The 19,497-nt window shown below is 32.1% G+C and overlaps 2 protein-coding genes across 8 annotated transcripts; both read left to right on the top strand.

Moving 5' to 3' along the window:
• Nucleotides 1–3,460: 3,460 nt before the first annotated feature.
• Nucleotides 3,461–7,203, top strand: LOC11438462 (30S ribosomal protein S16-2, chloroplastic/mitochondrial). Of its 3 annotated transcripts, none has more exons than XM_024785304.2 (3): nt 3,461–5,771; nt 5,891–6,101; nt 6,756–7,203. In XM_024785304.2, exons 2-3 carry the CDS (start codon nt 5,923–5,925, stop codon nt 6,967–6,969), a joined length of 393 nt encoding a protein of 130 aa, XP_024641072.1. In that variant the 5' UTR covers nt 3,461–5,771; nt 5,891–5,922; the 3' UTR covers nt 6,970–7,203. The 3 variants fall into 3 exon arrangements, with proteins under 3 accessions (XP_024641072.1, XP_039690464.1, XP_024641071.1); XM_039834530.1 differs by having other exon boundaries at nt 3,462–5,775; nt 5,934–6,101; XM_024785303.2 differs by having other exon boundaries at nt 3,462–5,771; nt 5,887–6,101.
• A 4,677-nt stretch (nt 7,204–11,880) lies between these two features.
• On the top strand, nt 11,881–18,696 carry LOC11438463 (tobamovirus multiplication protein 2A). Of its 5 annotated transcripts, none has more exons than XM_039834411.1 (8): nt 12,119–12,331; nt 12,407–12,430; nt 12,677–12,949; nt 13,790–13,889; nt 14,081–14,161; nt 14,249–14,353; nt 16,464–16,676; nt 18,200–18,696. In XM_039834411.1, exons 3-8 carry the CDS (start codon nt 12,687–12,689, stop codon nt 18,305–18,307), a joined length of 870 nt encoding a protein of 289 aa, XP_039690345.1. In that variant the 5' UTR covers nt 12,119–12,331; nt 12,407–12,430; nt 12,677–12,686; the 3' UTR covers nt 18,308–18,696. The 5 variants fall into 5 exon arrangements, with proteins under 5 accessions (XP_003611447.1, XP_024640104.1, XP_039690345.1 ...); XM_039834410.1 differs by having other exon boundaries at nt 12,193–12,331; nt 12,606–12,949; XM_003611399.4 differs by lacking the exons at nt 12,119–12,331; nt 12,407–12,430 and adding an exon at nt 11,881–11,975 and having other exon boundaries at nt 12,606–12,949.
• The last annotated feature ends 801 nt before the right edge of the window (nt 18,697–19,497 follow it).

A 19,497-nucleotide genomic window follows, 5' to 3' on the forward strand; every position in this document is an offset into this window, starting at 1 on the left:
GTCGATCACTCATTTAAATTTGAATTCATGGCACATATCCTTTTTTCTATCTCAAACAAGACCAACCATGTTTCTGTTCATATGATTTGGTCATCCTTATCTTACATAGTAAAGAATATATATTACTTATTATTTTGATTTGTATGTGATCCACAAATTGAACTTATAATCTTTTTATCTTTCTGCATAATATAGGGCTAATCAATTCAATAATTTAAATAGTAGCATGTAATTGCACTACAAATGAGTTAACGTGAATCCTTAAAAATATACTTTGGAGCTTATAAATCATGAAAGGATAAATAGAAATAGAAATAATAATAAAATGTCGTTAAAAAAAGATAATGAACTCAAATAACTAACAATATTTTTACGTGAGATTGTCACACATATCAAGTAATTTATTGTGTGAGCTAAAGGGGTAAACACAACATATCAATATACCTAAGAGGCATTTGATATACAAAATAACTTAAGAGACATTTATGTTGCACAAAGTGAATAGAGCGTGAGTTTTTGTTTATAATGTACAAAGTGGTTGAATCAATATTTATTCGTTACATGCATAGGAAACCAAATATGACCAAGTTTTTTAAGTTTGTTTATACTATGTTCATTTTAATTTCTCTATTTCTTGTTGTTACCAATGCCAATGGTAAGACTTTTTTCTCACCGTATTCAAGTTTTCAAATTGACCTCATACATAATCTTCTGACCATTTTCAATAACATTCTTTTATTCTTATTTTTACATTTCAGCTAATAATTGTACCGATACCTCCGATTGCTCAAGTAATCATTGTTCCTATGAGGGGGTGTCATTATGCATGAATGGTCAATGTATATGCATTTACGAGTAAAGTCGGAAACTAATTCTATTACATATAAGCTTACAATTTTACTTATATGTCAAAGTGAATGTTGTTACTCTTATGGTTTCTCTCACACTTTGAGTTATATTTTTGACCTTTCAATTTCTTTTCCAGAACAAGCAGAAGAAGACAATAAAAATGTTTTAGTCACAAATATGTAATAAATATATGCATTGTAAATTCTATTACGTACTTATTACAATACTTTATTACTAACGGAAAGACCAACAATAATGTGTTGTTCTATCCACTTTTTCTATTGTGCTTAAAGACCAACAATACTTTATTACTAACGGAAAGACCAACAATAATGTGTTCTATTATATATTAGCTTCATAAATGTCTCCTTATTATTTATGTTTAATATTAGTCTTGCACTTTTATTTTTACGTATGTATGAAACATTTTATTTGTAGATTATGCAATATATATTAGTATATACAAAAAGTTTCTTGCATGGATCAAACATCACATACAATATAATCATAGACATTATTATTGAACAAGACATCAATGGGTTGTATCGAACATCGATGTTTTTGTCCTCTCATTTAACAACACTTAGAATGTACATCGTAATGTAAACATACTTTTATGTTCTTTTTCCTTCCTTTTGTCCAATATACATCCATCACAATTCTTCGTCCTCAACATAGTCTTCCTACAAGGTGCATCTATGTCTGACGCAAAAATTGTTACTTCAACAAATCCTAATCGTTTCTCAAGGTCTAGAACCCATTTCAAGAGATTATATTGAGTAGGAAATACTTGAACTAGATATTCACCATATATCATGACAATTTTCACATATAGATAACTAAAAACTATAAATTTATAATTTAGATACCAACTTGATAAGTGGGGAAGTATTAAGTGAAATCTAGATATTGTCTTTTAGGTTTAAAATTTAATGTGTGTCTCTCATATGTAGTCCATTTAGTGATAAAACTTAAATTTATAAAATAATATCTTATTCTTAGGCTTTGTTTGGGAGTTTGGAGGGGAAGGAAGGGAGGGGAGGGCTTTGAGGGGTTGGAAATATATAGAAAAATGGACAAAAAATTCACATTTTTTGAAAGAACAATTTTTTAGAGAATGATAAACTAATACTTATGATTAATATACTTTTAATTTTAAGAATACTATAACAACATAGATTGAATTTGAAAAATTTATATAAACTCTCCATAACCCCCTAAAGCCCTCCCCCAATACAGTTTTTGAGTTCCCTCAAATGAGGGGGATTTTTTATTATGAGTAAAAAATTAACCTTCAAAGCCCTCTCCTCTCAATGTCTTCTATTTCTTCCACTTGCTCATTCTTTTTTTCCAAAACCCTCCCCTCCAAACTCCCAAACAAAGCCTTAGGGTCGTTCCTACTCCCTATGTAATTGGAGGTCTGACTCTCATAGGGTTGTCAGAGAAGATGAAGGTTGAGACTAAAGATAAGTCCCTAATAAAAAAATGCAAATTTTTTTTTATAAAAGAGAAAATTAGAGTTTATAATGTATCTTCTTAAAGCTTTGCTATTTAATATGACTTATGAACAAAAAATGTTCTAAAAAAATATGAAAAAAAGAGTTAAATTGTGTTTTATTTAAAAAATATATAGTTCAATAGGCCTAATTTATCATGGATTTAAAGTTTATATGTCCTCAATACTCTATTCTTCCTTAAATTCGGCTCAAATTGGAATCTTATCATGCTAAAAAAATTAATTAAAAAAGTGGAAGTTGCACCCAAGATGAAAGCATTTGGTCTTGGTTGTTTTACACATGTCACGGTTGTATTTTAAACAATTCTTTGTAAGTTCAACTTAATTTCTCAACCCATAACTTGCATACACATGTGTTTCGAGTGTTTTTTAAGAAATAAAACTTAATTGTTCTTCTGATTTGAAATATGATTTTAGCCTCTATATTTTTGGTTTTTGGAGGGCGCGCAAGAATGAGTAGATGGTGGGAAAAGAAATTATCTAAAAATAAATAGACGAGAAGTCCAATCTACATTGTTTTGAAGAGGTCCATTTTCATCATCATCATGAGAAACTCTACCATAGACACAACCCAAAAATTACAAAGACTATTACTTTTCCCACTTTATCAATTTCTCGCGCGTCCTATTTTTTCACAAAAATGTTCTTGAGATTTTCAGATTTTAAAATTCGAATTGGTGTTTTCCTTTGTTATAGGGTGAAAAAAAAAAAGAGTTTTTCACCAATTCGGATTTTGTAATCCAAAAAAATCCAAAAATAGGATGTGCTATTTGATTTTTTCGAATTATAAAATATGAACACCCCCCTAAACACCATTTTTTCATGGTGCTGATGCAGTTTGGATTAAGTAATCCGGATAACATCAACACCAATTTTGAACATGTTTGTCACATGGATAGTCATTGTAAGAACAATATTAATCTTCCTATCTTTCATCATTTTAAAGGAATCAATTCTGCAAAATGGTGAAAATAGAGGATTCAAAACTGCAATTAAGCTAAAATTAAAAGAGAATAAAACTATCTAAATGATGTTGATTGATGTGATCTAATTATTTTTGTTTTAAATTTTTTCATTTGATACCAATGTGCCTAAATATTTACCATAGTGTTCATAGAAGAGTTTAGCCATCATCATTCACCAAGTTGAATTCGCTCAGCTCTTTTTCCATCAGAAACGAGCACTGAACTCAAATAGCTGGGGTTGCTCTTTGCCGGCGATCACATCTCTCACAGTCACGCTTCCTCTTTCACTCACTCAATTTTTCTTTCCTTCAATCTCAACCTTCATTTTCGTTTTCTTCTTCCAATCAAGTCCTTCAATTTCGATTTTCGGTGATTTTTTTTTCTCAATGACAATTTTTGTTGTTGAGTGAATGTGGCTCTCCCTCTGTGTTATTTATGTGTTGAAAAGCGTAGATTTCAAGTATTGACTTAGGATGAATGAATTTTTGCACTTCATGTGTTTGATAATTGTCCTAAGTGGCGTTATGTGAATCTTTGCCTGTGTAGACTGATTTTTTTGTAATCTTGTGCGGCTGTGAAGAGAAAAGGAGATTTTTTTATTTAACAAAGCTCTAAATTAATTGCATTTGGTTCACTTTAACGATGATTTCTGAATGCGTATGCTGCCATCACATCAGTGGTATCTCATTAATCTGACTAAAAGCAACCGAATCAACACCTTTTGGTTGTATGAAACAATGTAGTCTAGACACCACACCAGTAATAATTAGAGAAAGTGGAAGTGATTAAGTGTAATTTAGTATGCGTGTCAATGTCATGGTGGTGTTGGATATCAACAAGTGTCGGACAGTAAACATGTCTTCACTGTGAAGTATCGGTGTTCCGTTGTTTGCCTACTAAATCTCACCAAAGCTAGTAGTTTTAATTGAAATTTTAATACTCTGCTCATGTATTTGAGAGATGCACCTTTAGGATTAGGATATATCAGTTTGTAGCAATCTTTAAGAACAAGATTATCTATCCAACTATCTATCTCTAGATAATGTTTTACATCTTTTTATGCTTAAAATGTGAATCAAATGAAAATTAGGATCGTTTATTCACATTTTCATCTTTTATAATTTTGAAATAATCCATTTTTGATTATTTACTCTCTATTCAGTAGTTTTTAGTACAGTGACTAGGATCTAAATCATAACGTTATAAACTAACACTAGTGTTTACTTTAAATATCAAATATCAAATTCATAAACTAATACTAGTGTTTGCTCTCTTTGTTATTCTTATTTATTTTACGGTTAGATTATAGGTTGAAAGGATCGATTTTAAGGTTCTGCAACAAATTTTAGTTTCCCCTAATTTTCATATAGTTCACAAGTCCTCAAAGCAAGGAATTAGAAATTTCATGGAATCTCTCGTCAAGTTTGTGGTTTGTTTCCCTTTTGTTGTTTTTTCGTTTTGATCCTTTTTCCTTTCTTTCTTTCTTGTGCTATGTTTTCAATGCAATATGCTCTGTTTTCTTGTGTTTTGTATCAGTTAAATATGATTCTTTAATTGGAAGGTTTAATAGAAAGTCTAAATATACCAATATTGCTATGTTGAGAAAATTGGTGTGGGATTTGCATCTGAATTTGAACAAACAGTGGGTTACCACCTTACAAAATCAGTTTCTAAATGTAGTGTAGCAGTTTGATGGAGTATAAATGAATTAAAGGATCCCCAATTCTTGGTGTCTCTCTTTGTTACGTGGGTTTCTAGTATAATTGTATTGTATGTCTCTTTTTATCTAGCCGATTAGCAATTTAGCAAGACTTTTTATTGAATATGTTGGCAAGAATCTCAATGGTGTTGAATAGGTGTCAAGTTGTGAGGTAATATGCAATTGAATTTCTTTTTGTATTGAAAAATAGAGCATCATTCTTGGAGTCAAAGTTTATGTTGAATTTCTTGCTGCTTTATGTTATTAGTAATTGATTTGTGCATTTTCTAAGAGCAACTGAATAGTTAAACATAAGAAAATATATGCATTTTTCAATAGAGCATCATTCTTGGAGTCAAAGTTTATGTTGAATTTCTTGCTGCTTTATGTTATTAGTAATTGATTTGTGCATTTTCTAAGAGCAACTGAATAGTTAAACATAAGAAAATATATGCATTTTTCAAATGGAAAGCTTCCGACCAAGATGATTATATACGAGTTTTATGAATTTCAGTTATAATTTTGTAATCAGTACTTCCTGCTCCTTCCAATATTTTGAGCAAGATCCACCACTGTTCTCTGGCTTCTAAATTTAAACAAGCACTATATCTCGACCACTCACTCAAATAGCCCGAGTTGCTCGTTGCCGCCGGTGATCACATCTCTCACGGCTAAGACCACCGCTCTATATCTCGACCACTCACTCACTCAACCTTCATTTTCGTTTTCTTCTTCCAATCAAGTAAGTTCTTCAATTTCGATTTCTCAAAGGCTATTTTTTCACTTCATGTGTTGCCATTCGATATCTGTAAGTAACTTCTCACTCATTGATTCGTGCTATTGCAAACACGACACAGATAGATAGAAGAAGAAAGGTTGAATTTTGGGGGAAAATGGTGGTTAGAATTCGACTTTCATGTTTAGGGTGCAAAAACAAGCCATTCTACCGTGTTATGGCTTCTGATAGCAGATCTCCAAGAGATGGAAAGCACCTCGAAGTTCTTGGTTACTATAATCCCTTACCTGGTCAAGATGGTGGCAAAAGAATGGGTATCAACTTTGATAGAGTCAAGTAAGTAGTCATTAATACTGATAGAAATGGAAAGCACACTCGTCAGTGCCCGTCATGACACTAACACATGTGATTGTACTCATTTAAATAATTTTTCAAATTATCATTGATGTCGACGTGTCTATGGAAGTACATGATGTATGTGTCGGTGATTCCATGACCTTTTTGATTGAATGCGATTACATTCAATTAATTCATTTTTTCAATATATTACTGATGTCAATATGTCAGTGTTGTGTTTGGTGTCTATGTAAGTGCTTCATAACTAACTAACACTTTTTTTATGCCAATTCCTTTTGGGTGTGTGGAAATAGATTCTCTCATGTGTTATTTACACATGAGATACTAAAGTGTGACATCTCACCATTCAAATTTGTTCCATTTAAATTCCTCATGTTGGATCGAAATATGGTATATAATAGAACATAATTTGATTCATGTATCCGACCCCACTTAGTGAGATAAGACTTGGTTGTTGTTGTTGTTGTTGTAAATTCCTCGTGTGTTTCTCTCTCTCTCTCTCTCTCTCTCTCTCTCTCTCTCTCTCTTTGTGAATGGTTAGAGATCACACTTAACTCTTCCATGAGTAAGATACACACAAGAGGATCCATTCACGTTTGTCTGATAGTGTTGTTTTTCTTCTTTATGTTTTAGGTATTGGCTTTCTGTTGGAGCTCAACCTTCAAATCCCGTTGAGCGTCTTCTGTTTCGAGCAGGGTTACTTCCTCCACCGCCGACTGTTGCCATGGCGCGCAAAGGAGGACCCCGTGACATGAGTCCTGTTGATGCTTTAACCGGGCGCATCATCGGTCAACAGAAGCCTCCTAACTCCAACAACAGTGGCACTGCCGTAACCGAAAACCCTTGAAATCTTGTGTTTTTCATTGGTGTCTTTAAGAGAAGAAGAATAAGCTGGAATTTGAAGCCATTGATTTCAATTGGTAGATTATCTTGTTGTTCATTTATATTTTGTTTTCGTGAACCTGTAGCGAATGTAGTTAGTTTGATTTTAAATTTCCTGTACTGTACTCCTGGTTGGTTATTTGTTGATGAAGATGCAGGATTTTGAAATATAATCCGTTTATACTGTTTCTGCTGTGAATGCATTTGTTGAAACTGTGTTGTTCAGTTGTTCATCCTAACTGCTCTTTGTTGTTTTGGTTACTTAAGTGGCAATTAATAGTGTGTTCCTTGTTGTATTTTATTTGTTAAGGCTTCAAACCAACCCTAGGAATTAGCATATATTAAGTATTGTGTGGCTTTTTCTGTTGATGCATATTGGTTTTGTCTGTTGCAATAATTTGTTGGGTAGAGCTATTTATCGGAATTCTCATATATTCTACTATGAATTGATTAATAAAATGGACAGCTTGGTGCACTAAAGCTCCCGCATATGCAGGGTTCGAGAAGGGATCCCACCATTTTGGTTATTATGAATTGATTATTACTGTAAATTATTGTTGGCACAATCTTCGTTTGAATTAGTTTAATCTTGTTGTTTAGACCCATAGGAAATAGGAAGAAATTGCATTCAAACATGTCTATACGAGAACTAACTTAGTAGTATTGAGCAGGGGCGGAGCTGCTCCTACACGAGGGTGTGCACCCTCAACTTTTCATAATTATATCTGCCTATTTAACTCATGTTTTGCATATCCTGAGAAATTTATTTTGCACCACTCTCGACAACTTTCCGTTTTTTATGCAATAGGAAGGCTGACCACTGTCAAGTGAATATACTTTTGACAGTACTGCATGCTTTGACCAACAATTTTAATTTGGTTTTCCCTTGTTGGTTGTTACTACTAGTTAGTTTTTATTTTCCTTTCCAACTTTCTTGCTTTTTTTTAGGCACTTATTGTACTACTTGAATTTCCCATAAACACATATAAAAATAAGAACCAAACGGATTGAATCTATATTATGAATTTAATCTTTGAAGGATTTGCCATAATCTCAAATATAGTCTGTCCCTAATTACAAAGGTTTTTTTTTTTTTAACGAAAGTTACAATTTCAAATTGATAATTTCCTATTTACTCGGTATGAAAAAAACTTAAAGGTTAATTTAACCTATAATATAACATTCATTCGGTTCTTCCTTAAAACAACATTTTTTTTTGAATAAGCATTCATTCAATATATATATATAAGGGAAGCATTTTTACTTTCAAATTTGAGACACTTTTCTCCAACTCCATGTAATTTTAAAGTCTCCAAAATCTTGCGTCGTTGCTCTTTCTCATGCATGGCTTGTCCCTCCTATTTAATCCTTTCTCGCCTTCTATTTTATTATATGGATACAAATTCTAATCCATCATTTCCTTATTAGTCTCATGATTGGGCGATCACTCATTTAAATTTAAATTCATGGCACATATCCTTTTTCCATCTCAAACCAGACCAACCATGTTTCTGTTCAAATGTTTTGGTCATCCTTATCTTACACAGTAAAGAATATATATTACTTATTATTTTGATTTGTATGTGATCCAAAATTTGAACTTATAATCTTTTTCATCTTTCTGCATAATATAGAGCTAATCAATTCAATAATTTAAATAGTAGCATATAATTGCTCTACAAATGAGTTAACGTGATTCCTTAAAAATACATTTTGAAGCTTATAAATCATGAAAGGATAAATATAAATACAACTAACATTAAAATGTCGTTAAAAAAAGAAAATGAACTCAAATGACTAACTACATTTTTACGTGAGATTGTCACATATATCAAGTAATTTATTGTGTGAGCTAAAGGGGTAAACACAACATATCAATATACTTAAAAGACATTTGATATACAAAATAACTTAAGAGACATTTATGTTGTACAAAGTGAATAGAGCGTGAGTTTTTGTTTATAATGTACAAAGTGGTTGAATCAATATTTATTCGTTACATGCATAGGAAACCAAATATGACTAAGTTTTTTAAGTTTGTTTATACTATGTTCATTTTAATTTCTCTATTTCTTGTTGTTACCAATGCCAATGGTAAGCCTTTTTCTCATTGCATTCAAGTTTTCAAATTGACCTCATACATAATATTTTGACCATTTTCAATAACATTCTTTTATTCTTGTATTCTTACATTTCAGCTCATAATTGTACCGATATATCCGATTGCTCAAGTAATCATTGTTCCTACGAGGGGGTGTCATTATGCATGAATGGTCAATGCATATGCATTTACGAGTAAAGTTGGAAACTAACTGTATTACTTAAGTTTACAATTTTACTTATATGTCACGGTGAATGTTGTTACTCTTATGGTTTCTCTCACACTTTGAGTTATGCTTTTGACCTTTCAAATTCTTTTACAGAATAAGCACAAGAAAACAATAAAAATGTTTGTCACAGACATATATCTTCTATTAGAGTTTAGTTTTTTACATGCAGATAACAATGAACCAATGATCACCGGAACGGTGTGCAATTATTCTAATGTGTGTGAGAGAGAGAGAAGATAGAAACTATATTCCACTGGTGATGAAAACGTGTGTAATCTTAACACTGTAACTATATTCCCTTGCTATTTTTTTTTACATCTCTTTTATTAAAAATCTCTTCTTTACTCATTCATCATAACAATTCCCATAAAATTATCGCTCCACACACACCCACTATCAATAATAGATGGTGATCAAATAATTGAGACTAACAAAAGATATACATTCAAAGTATTAGGCAAAATTAAAATAGCCATACACTTAGATGACATGGTCACTTTCTTATTTGGATGTGTACATCTTGATGAGATGTTATTCCACGTTCTGGATGGATAGAGATTTTTAATAAAAGAGATGTAGTAGTATAAATGAGGCTGCAAATAGTATCTATCTAAAAGTTAGCCTATTCACAATAATCTTCTACTATTTCTTTCTGGACATCCCTAAGATAGCTGATAGCTTATAGTTGTTAGCTGATGACTGATAGTTGATAAACTAATTGAAGTGTTTAATAAAATTAGCGGTTCAATTAGCTGATAAGTGTAAATGACATAAAAAGACATTCTTAATTTATAACAAAATTAGCATCCGTTAATATGTAAGTATTTAAAATTTGCTAATTTCAATTATTAATTTAATATATCTTTATTTTATAGTTTAGTATTTATTTTCATTTCAGTATACTTTGTAAAAAAATAAATATAATGATAAAATATAACAAAAAAGTAAATTATATAGACGTAAAAAATAACAATAAAACTATTTGTAAAAAAAAATAAAAAAAATAAAACAAGACGTGAGTCTTTCTGAGAAAATAAAATAAAACTAGATGCGAGCAAGTTTAATATAATGGGCACAATTTATGTGCAAAGAATTTAACCGAACAAAAAAATTACGTCCTTCGAAAAAAATAATGTCATTAGAAAAATGTAAAATGAAATGTAAGTAAAAACGAATATTTAAGGAAAAAAAAGATCTTTCATTTGCGAGCATTTAAAACATAGATATTTTATTTAAAACTATAGGGGTATAATTTGTTTTTAGAGAAAATAGCAAGGGTAAAGATGGAAGAAAAATGATAAGTTATAAGCTATAAGCTCAAACTCTACTTGAAATAGTTTCTGAAAAATAGCTTATAAGCTCGTGGTAAGAGACCATTACCAAACAGAGTTTTTTTTGTCAAACGAGCTTATAAGCTATAAGCTCATTTAGTGGGAGAGTCTTGTTAGCATTTTTATTGATATATGATGCTCGTTGGTGTTTTTTTTTTATTTTTTATTTTATAGGTTTAGTGGTAAAATAAAAACCTTAAATTGAAAAGCCCTTTTATTAGGTCTTGTGTGACATCCCAAACTTCTTTCACGATTGTTGACCGATCCCACAAATCAACAAGTCTTTTCAGCGTATTTTGTCCTTACTTGCATGTTTTTCAGAAAACTTTCCCAAATGTCACCCATTCCAAAATATATCTAAGTCAAGCATGATAACTGTGAAGTTCTTATGGAATGGACTACCAAAAAGAAGATGCATGTTGTTGTTATAGGTAGTATCAAACAAGTCTTATAATCTTCGTTCAACCATGAAGTCTCATACCTGCACGGTTTCAAGATCCCTCTTATTTCGATGTGATTCAGTTTGCCTAGAGGCTGTCAGGAGTCGGTCATTGTCATGCATTATGCACTGGCGACCACTCCCCGTCCTTGTCAGCCTCATGCGTTACATCTTCTCCAAAGTACATACTAATATTTACTTCCTCTAAAAAAAATGATAATATTTGTATTTATGTATTGGTTATAGTCAAAATCAATTATATGAATAGTGATATTTTTAAATTGCGACATGTATTTAGGATTGAAAGAAAATGTATAATATATCATTAAAATGTTTGATTGTACAATTCTTTAATCAAAATAGTCTCTCAGATTAAAATGTTCCACTAATAATATCATATTAGTCTTTTAATATACTTACTAACAATCATATCAATTGAATATTTACTTATTACCATATCAATCTTTATAAGAAAAAAATTATCATCAATAAAGAAAGACTATTTTAACGTTGGTAACTATTTTGAAAAACAAATTACACAATCAAAAATACTTATGTTCCACTAATAATGCCTATGACTCAAGTTTGTTTATGGAAAATGTTTGAAGACCATTGTTCCGCCGCAAAAGGAATAAAAAAAGGTGAGTGGATGACGTCAAATTTAGAGAGTTGGACGGTGGTAATAACAAATGACAGAGTGGCACGTAGCACAAATACGTTATTATCGTTTTATTGTTGTTATTTTCTTCTCTTGTTTTTTATTTGAATTGAATTTTGCACAGTAAAAGAAGGAAGGAAGGAACGAAAGAACGAAGCTTCGTAGAAAAGAAGAGAAAAGAAAAGAAAGGAAAAAGGGTCATCGATTCGTTCTGTAAGTAACTTCTCACTCATCAACATTTTACTTCATTGTTTCTTGGGTTTTATTCCATTCCGTTTATTCTTTTTTTATATTTCAATTATCAATAATTCTTTTAATTAAGCACTTCTTATTGAATAAGTGCTTATCATGATCAATTTTGGGGACACGTTATAAACCTTGTTTCGATAAACAACTTAATTAAGTGCTTCTGTATAGGCTATCTCTATAACAAATCATACATACAATAAACTCAAAATGTTTTCATATAAGCTATTTTCAGAAATGATCCCTGAGAGTTTATGGAAATAAGCCGAAAACAGTTTATGGAATTTTCATAAGCTGTTTTCATACGTTCTCTAAGACAGTGTCAAAAGTGCTTATACTAGAATATAAGATTAAATAAGCTAATCCTCACAAATTCTGCTGAAAAGTTGCACAAGTGCCTATCTCATAAGTCCAAATAAACAGTAAGTTCTTCCAAACACATCCTAAGTTATTATTGCTATTAATTTCTGTCTACAAATTGAGGTTAGCTTAACTATTCAAAGTTCAATTTGTTTGATTAGCATGTCTTATCCATGTTTTGATAGTTTCGATTCACGACTGATATGTATTCAATAATGTAAATGTCTGTTTATGCAGAAAACATATATAGAGGGCATTGAACTCCATTTTAAATTTTGGTTGAGGGATTAAACCACAGTTATTTGTAGGTAGAGAAAGATGGTGTGCTGTAGAGGCTTTTGGGAGTGCCTTTTGAAGCTTTTAAACTTCATATTGACCGTGACTGGTTTAGCTATTGTGGGTTATGGGATCTATTTGCTGGTTGCATTCGCTAAAGCCTCTGATGACGATAAACCCGACATTTCTCCAACGCCAGATATTTCTCCGGTCAGTGGTGATAGTGCTCTAATTCAGTTTGGGCGGCCGATGCTTATGGCTGTCTCTCTATCCGACAACATTTTTGACAAGTTGCCTAAGGCTTGGTATGCTTGCTTATTGCTCTTTTCCTGCCATTTTTGGGACATATCATTGTGTTATGTGTATCATTGATTATTGTGTGACTCGTTAATGGTATTGTTTTTTGTTATATTTTGCTGCATCAGTTTGTTATGCGTTATCTAGTTTGACTCTAGTCTAGCTTATATTTAAGCTTACGAAAAAAATTTGTCCTAGAGATTGGGATAAATTTCTTCAGTAGATTGTAGATTTGTGGCCACTATGTGTGTTTGATGCCGTATTGTTATGCTTGGGTTTGGTCACACTTAATGACGGATATAAGCCATAACTTTTGAAATGGCTAGCCACCCAATAGATTTGTAGATTTGTGTGGTTAAGTAATAACTAGAGCTTCATTATTTGGTTTTATTGGTGAATTAATCATCATTGTTTCCTTTTGAGTAAGAAAACAAACTTTAAACAAACTTGCTCTATACACTTCCTAGAATGGTACGCAAAAAAGTGAATCTGAATTGAGCCTTATTTCTTCTACACATAATGTTTCTAAGATTTACAGTCTACTTTGATTTGATTGTGAGAAAGAGAATTACTGATAAAATACCATACGTAGTATTTTGTCCTTATTATTGTCATTATTGTAAATTGACGAGGCTTTATGATCCTAAAGCTTTATTTGTTATCATTCATGACTGACTATTTACAATTAAATTCTAATCTGCCAATGTTCAACTCATAATATCAGTATGAATTGCATCCCTTTCACTTTGGCGTAATTCTCGATACGTATCGTATTGTTTATATAGGATGAAGTTAACGAAAACCATCCGGTACTGTCTCACTCTAATTGCATGTTTCATGTTTGGCAGGTTTATTTACTTATTTATTGGTGTCGGAGCTGTTCTCTTTGTTGTTTCTTGTTTTGGTTGTATTGGAGCTACGACACGGAATGGTTGCTGCCTGATTTGTGTATCCTTATCAAATGTCTTATGCTAAATCCAAAAATATTTCATGGTCAGTTGGTCGCACATGTTTCAACTAATATTGAAAATATGAGTGAAGTTTCTCTTTCACCCTCCCTTTGTATGCGACGTTTTGTGTGCATATATACATGCATTAATCTTAAACTAATTATTGTAAGTTTCCTTAAGTGAACAAAGTATTCAATTTTAGTGGCACTGTTGATCTTGGTAGAGCTGGGATGTGCAGCCTTTCTATTCTTTGACAAAAGCTGGAAAGAGGTAAGTTAAATTTTCCATGGTAATTTATGATCTGAAATTGAAGGTATATGGGTCTTCTTACAGTTATTTTTTCTTTTTTCTTTCCAGGAAATTCCAACAGATAAAACTGGAGATTTTGATATGATATATGGGTTTCTCAGAGAGAATTGGGATATTGTGAGATGGGTTGCTCTTGGGATTGTTATCTTTGAGGTAAGCAAAAAGTTGTTTGATTGGCATTTAAAAGAAATCCATGTTGCTTTGCATTCATACATGCGTCTTTGTCCCGCCTGCTGCTAAGGGAAAGTATAGAAGTACCAAAATATCATCCCATGAATATTGGTTGATAAGTACTAGTTTTAACAAACCCGTATGCTATTTAGACAAATAAATAGGTTGTTGAAGATTATGAAAATGACTTAAAAATAAGAATTAAAATTTTATAAGAAAGATAAGAGAGAGAAAACAAGATAACCAAAACAATCAGAAAGAAAGGTTTAATTATGCATTCCTAGGGCATTCATTTTCACACTGACACATGCAATCATTAAGGTATTACTCCGTTTCTCTATAATTTGTGTTTTTCTTATGAAATTTTCTTCGCCTACTCTAATGCTATTGACACCTAATGTTTTTCTTCACACTGACAATGTTAATAATATTTTTCAGTCTGAAATTTCCAATGGTCATGCAAAGTTAACAATCAAAAAAAGCATAAAGCACCGACAAGTTCGTTAATTTGATAATGATTGAAAACGAAGGATTGAGTTTAGCTCAGTTTTCCTTACAGTTCCATTAATTCCAGTTGCCAGACAAATAATTAACCAAGTAAAGAATGACCAATTCTTATAGATATAGGATCCAAAGGTCGAAATGTAGGACCTACTATAGTGCTATGCTCGCTATAGGTTTCGTTGCCCATAGTAAAAGAGACAACCAAACCAAGAACTAAAACCATTAAAAAATCCATAATACAATAAAAAACTAAACTAAGAATTCCTTTTTGAAAGGAATGATATTCAAATGCAGTAAAGAAACTCTATCTCTCACTTGTAAATGCTGTGGAAATCATATGGAGTGGGAGAGTGAATCCCAAAGAATACAGGGAGGGCTGGAAGGTGGTATGAAATTGTGCGTTTCATGTTTGAACATTGAAGGAGGCTTTTATAGTTGAAAGGATGGGTATGTTTCCCAAAATAATGCTGCAAAAGTAGCACGAGTATTTCAATAGTGGTATGGTTATGCTGAAGACTAACGCGGTTGTGGCAAAAAATACAATAAACTGATCTTGAATTCTCAATATCACACCCTCCTCAATCATACTGAAACCCGAGACAAGTCTTTCTTGCTTTGAAACTCCCAAAAGTGAACCCTTTTATCCAAGTATTTTCAACAACCACTAAGTTCATCAATTCTACAACAATAAGGGTAAATGTAAATGCATCAAAGTTAGAATAAAAAACTTGGAACATTAATTAAAATCACCCAAATTTTCTTGCAGAATCGCAGATTAACAATGTGATGACAATTTGTCAATCCGTGTGCATGTAGCCATCGAAGCTCCTAGGATTAAAACCAAGCTTTCAGTTTCAAATTGGATTGGGCAATTAATATACTTCGAATGCTTGAAATCTTGATGAGGAGAATGCACTGGTTTTTTTATTGATAGAAAACTTTTGAGAACAGGAAAACAAGGGAAATGAATTGATTATTAAGACCATCTTGGTCAATAATTTTATTCGAGTAGCTTGCTTGACAGTCATAAATGACAATGACACAAACAAAGCCTTTTCCCTTTAGGCGAGGTCGTATATGTGGATCTGTCATTGTCACAATTCTCTATCATATGTATTAGTGTAAGGAAAGGGTATTCTCTTACGTAGTTTGGAAATATATAGATAGAGAAACCGACAGAATACTGGTAAGGAGCTGGATGTAATGGAAATAGTCCAATAGCTAGAAATAGAGAGACAATGAACTATAAGTCTCACTAGAAAAGATTGAGGTACAATGGTGATCAATGAAAACATCGCTAGAATTTCAGTCCCTGACCTGGAATTAGGCATACAATCCACTCTAGTGACCAACTTTTCACATTTCTTTATTGATGAGAAATGAAGTCACGAGGATATACTCGTGGACCTAGTTTTTCTCCCTGCCTACCCTGATTATCCACCATCAAAAGGAGAGAGGTATACTTGGGGGTCTAATGTAATGAAGACTTCAAACATTTATGCAAATGTAACATGCCCATTTTCATGTTTGTCAAACATAAAATCTGTTGTGTTATTATATTGTCTAAGGAATGTGTATCGAATTGCAGGCTCTTCTTTTCTTGTTAGCCCTTATTGTTAGGGCTGTAAATAGGCCAGCAGATTATGATAGTGATGATGAGCTCATTAATCCAAGGCAACAAGTTCGGCAGCCATTGCTCAATAATAGACAAGCAGGTCCACCATCAGGGTTACCAGTTGCAGGGACAACGGACCAGCGCCCAAACAGAAATGATGCATGGAGTACACGGATGAGGGAGAAGGTGCAATCTTTATTTTTTTTCAGTACACTTTATCTAATAGTCTGTTCTGCTGATTTTCATATATTTGTCTTAACAAGGATGCATACAAATTACTTAAGAAGAATTGCATTAGATAGTACTGTACTTGTGTGAGTGTTGTGTGTATATGGCTTTGACTTTTGCCTTCCTGTCTTATGCTCCTGTTTCTGTACAATTAAAAGTATGCTCTCACTAGAGGAATATATTTTTAATTTGGTATATCTAAGCACTTGGGAAACCCTCACTTAAAAGCCAGTGATCAAGGAGGGAGAACCAGGCCACTTAAATACTACACCAAGCATCCCATAGTAGTCGATGTGGGAGATGGGCACCCAATAATAACCAACCAAGTTCCTATAGCATGATCATACAACAAGAAGAAATGTTGATATTAGACTTGAAACAAAAATAATCTTTGATCATGCAATAAAAAAAAATCTTGATCATTTGGGTTTGGTTTATTCAAAGGTTAGGGTTACTCGGTTAGTTTGTCTAAGTTTTTGAAAAAATGATTTTCTTGTTCTGTACAAAAAAAACTATTTAACTTTTATAGATTTTACATAAGGTAGAAATTGTTTTTCATTTGGTTATAATATAATTATGAAAGACACATTTTATATTAGAAAAAGCAGTTACATGCATCTATAGTTTTTTTTAAAGAAAATACTCAAAGTAGCTTTTGATAATAATATGTAATATGTTGTTTGTTTTTCAATTATTAGCTTCTAGAAAGTTCTTACAAACGTTCTAAAAACTTAAAAAATTTACTCTAATTCCTCTCACCTCTTAACACATAAATGGTCATTTCTTTCAGTCTTTGAGTTTGTTTTCATTTCATTGAGTTTCCTGATTATAGTACAACCGTTATATTTCTGACTACATAGATTAAATGATATCATTAATATCATATCACACCATGAATCATATTGGATGACAGACAATTTAATCTTTCACACTTGATACTACTGTACTTGAGCATACATTGTACTCAACAAGTAGTTTCCTGATTATAATTTCATTGCATTTTTGAAAGAATATTGCATCATTGAAATAACGTTGTCTGTACATTTTCATGTGAGATTTTATGAAGATTTCAGTTCAGACCATTCTGTTGATTTGATATCTCAATTCTCAAATGGATGGCTAAACACCTTAACCGGAATTTTATCTAATGTTTTTCTGATGCCACAAAAATCACAAAACAGACTATCCTTTTTACATAAGACATGTTTCAACAGCTCTGTTATTTCGCATTCTATAGTGTAGATGTATTATTTTGTCATGTCCCTTGCCTCCTGTTTGTCCTGTCCCTGAAACTGTTTTACAAATCAAACACTGGATAACTGGAGTTGTTCTGTCATGTCCTTCATTTTTAATCAAATCAAACGCACCCTTAGGGATGATTCGAGAAATAACACATTGTTAGTTTTTTAGTCACATAGCTGATCAAGGCTTTGCATGCGATTTTTAGTTTTTACTGTCTGACAATACTGCTTCTTGTTCAGTATGGGCTTGATACTTCAGAATTTACGTACAATCCATCCGAGTCACAAAGGTTCCAGCAAGCAAACTCTCAGCCAACCGAAGAAAAGAGCCGCTGCACCATCATGTAATCGCTTCATGGCTGCTATTCTAAACCATGTCACATGGCATTGATAGGTTGGCCTCCAATTATTATTTCTGTGGTCAATGGTGTTGAGACTGGAAGTTTCAGAGAAATATATCTTTTGTGGAGTTTGTGTACAAATCTCACTTTAAAGGGTTATTTCTTGACAATTGACATGACAAAATCTTGTTTATTTTTGTGTTAATATTGTGCTGTGAGAGTGAGACATCATAAATTCAATGTGGGCTGTGGTGTTATTTATGTTCATAGTTTAGGATAGTAGTAAAGTCATTAGATGCTGATATCATTATCTTGGTCTTCGAAAGATTGAGTTAATTTTTCTAGTCTCTGCAGTAACAAAAAATCTAGTCCAATTCTAAAAAGCTGTGGCATTAATTTAGTTTCTTTGATCTATCTGTGTTTCCCATTAATTATAATAGATAAATTTTAAATAGTAAATGAATCTAACCTTATTTCAAATAGATTAATTCATGCATAATAACAATATAAAACTTATTTACATTATCATCTAATAATATCGTTATCTATCCTCTTGACACGCCATTTTGAAATAAAAAACTTAAAAAAGAAAATCTAATTATGTGTTTTCTTTTTGTCGTTTACTTCTGTGTTGGGGTGAGTTTTTCCTTTTCTATCTTCGTTTGTTCTTTCTGCATTGCCAACAGCGGAAATTGAGAATGCAATATAAGGAAACATAACAAAGCATGTTAACCAACACAATATTGCTAACAAAAATAAAACTGTTTAATAATGTGCGAGTCAATACAATATTTTAGTTTGCAACAGACAAGTGTTTTTTGAATGAAAAATAGAAAAAGAAAAACTTTGTGTTCATGCTTTAAAAGATAATGGACTTAATCGGGTAAGATAAATGGTGATTTCCATCACTATAGTTTTTGTAATAAATAATTATATAAATGCGAATAACACGTATGGATAATTTTTTTAAACTGCCGGTGTAGAGACGGGTCCATGCTACCTTACCTAGACCATGCCATCCCTATTCCCTGATGTAAGCTGGGGCTATTTGCAAATTGCAACAAATCAAAATGGGAATGTACCTAGCATAGATTGTGGCTCATAGAGGACTATGTTTAGCAGGTAATTATAATTTTTTTATTTAAGGAAGGTAATTATTATTATTTTTGGTCAGGTAACCTAGGGGCTAGAATTCAC

Source organism: Medicago truncatula, chromosome 5 (genome assembly GCF_003473485.1).
Source record: "Medicago truncatula cultivar Jemalong A17 chromosome 5, MtrunA17r5.0-ANR, whole genome shotgun sequence".
NCBI classification, from domain to species: Eukaryota; Viridiplantae; Streptophyta; class Magnoliopsida; order Fabales; family Fabaceae; genus Medicago; species Medicago truncatula.

Coding starts and splice junctions, on each gene's coding strand:
- LOC11438462 (XM_024785304.2), top strand. CDS start 5,923: ATGGTGGTTAGAATTCGACTTTCATGTTTAGGGTGCAAAAACAAGCCA. Junction 6,102..6,755: donor ATCAACTTTGATAGAGTCAA/GTAAGTAGTCAT, acceptor TTTATGTTTTAG/GTATTGGCTTTCTGTTGGAG.
- LOC11438463 (XM_003611399.4), top strand. CDS start 12,687: ATGGTGTGCTGTAGAGGCTTTTGGGAGTGCCTTTTGAAGCTTTTAAAC. Junction 13,890..14,080: donor ATGGTTGCTGCCTGATTTGT/GTATCCTTATCA, acceptor AAGTGAACAAAG/TATTCAATTTTAGTGGCACT. Junction 14,354..16,463: donor TTGGGATTGTTATCTTTGAG/GTAAGCAAAAAG, acceptor ATCGAATTGCAG/GCTCTTCTTTTCTTGTTAGC.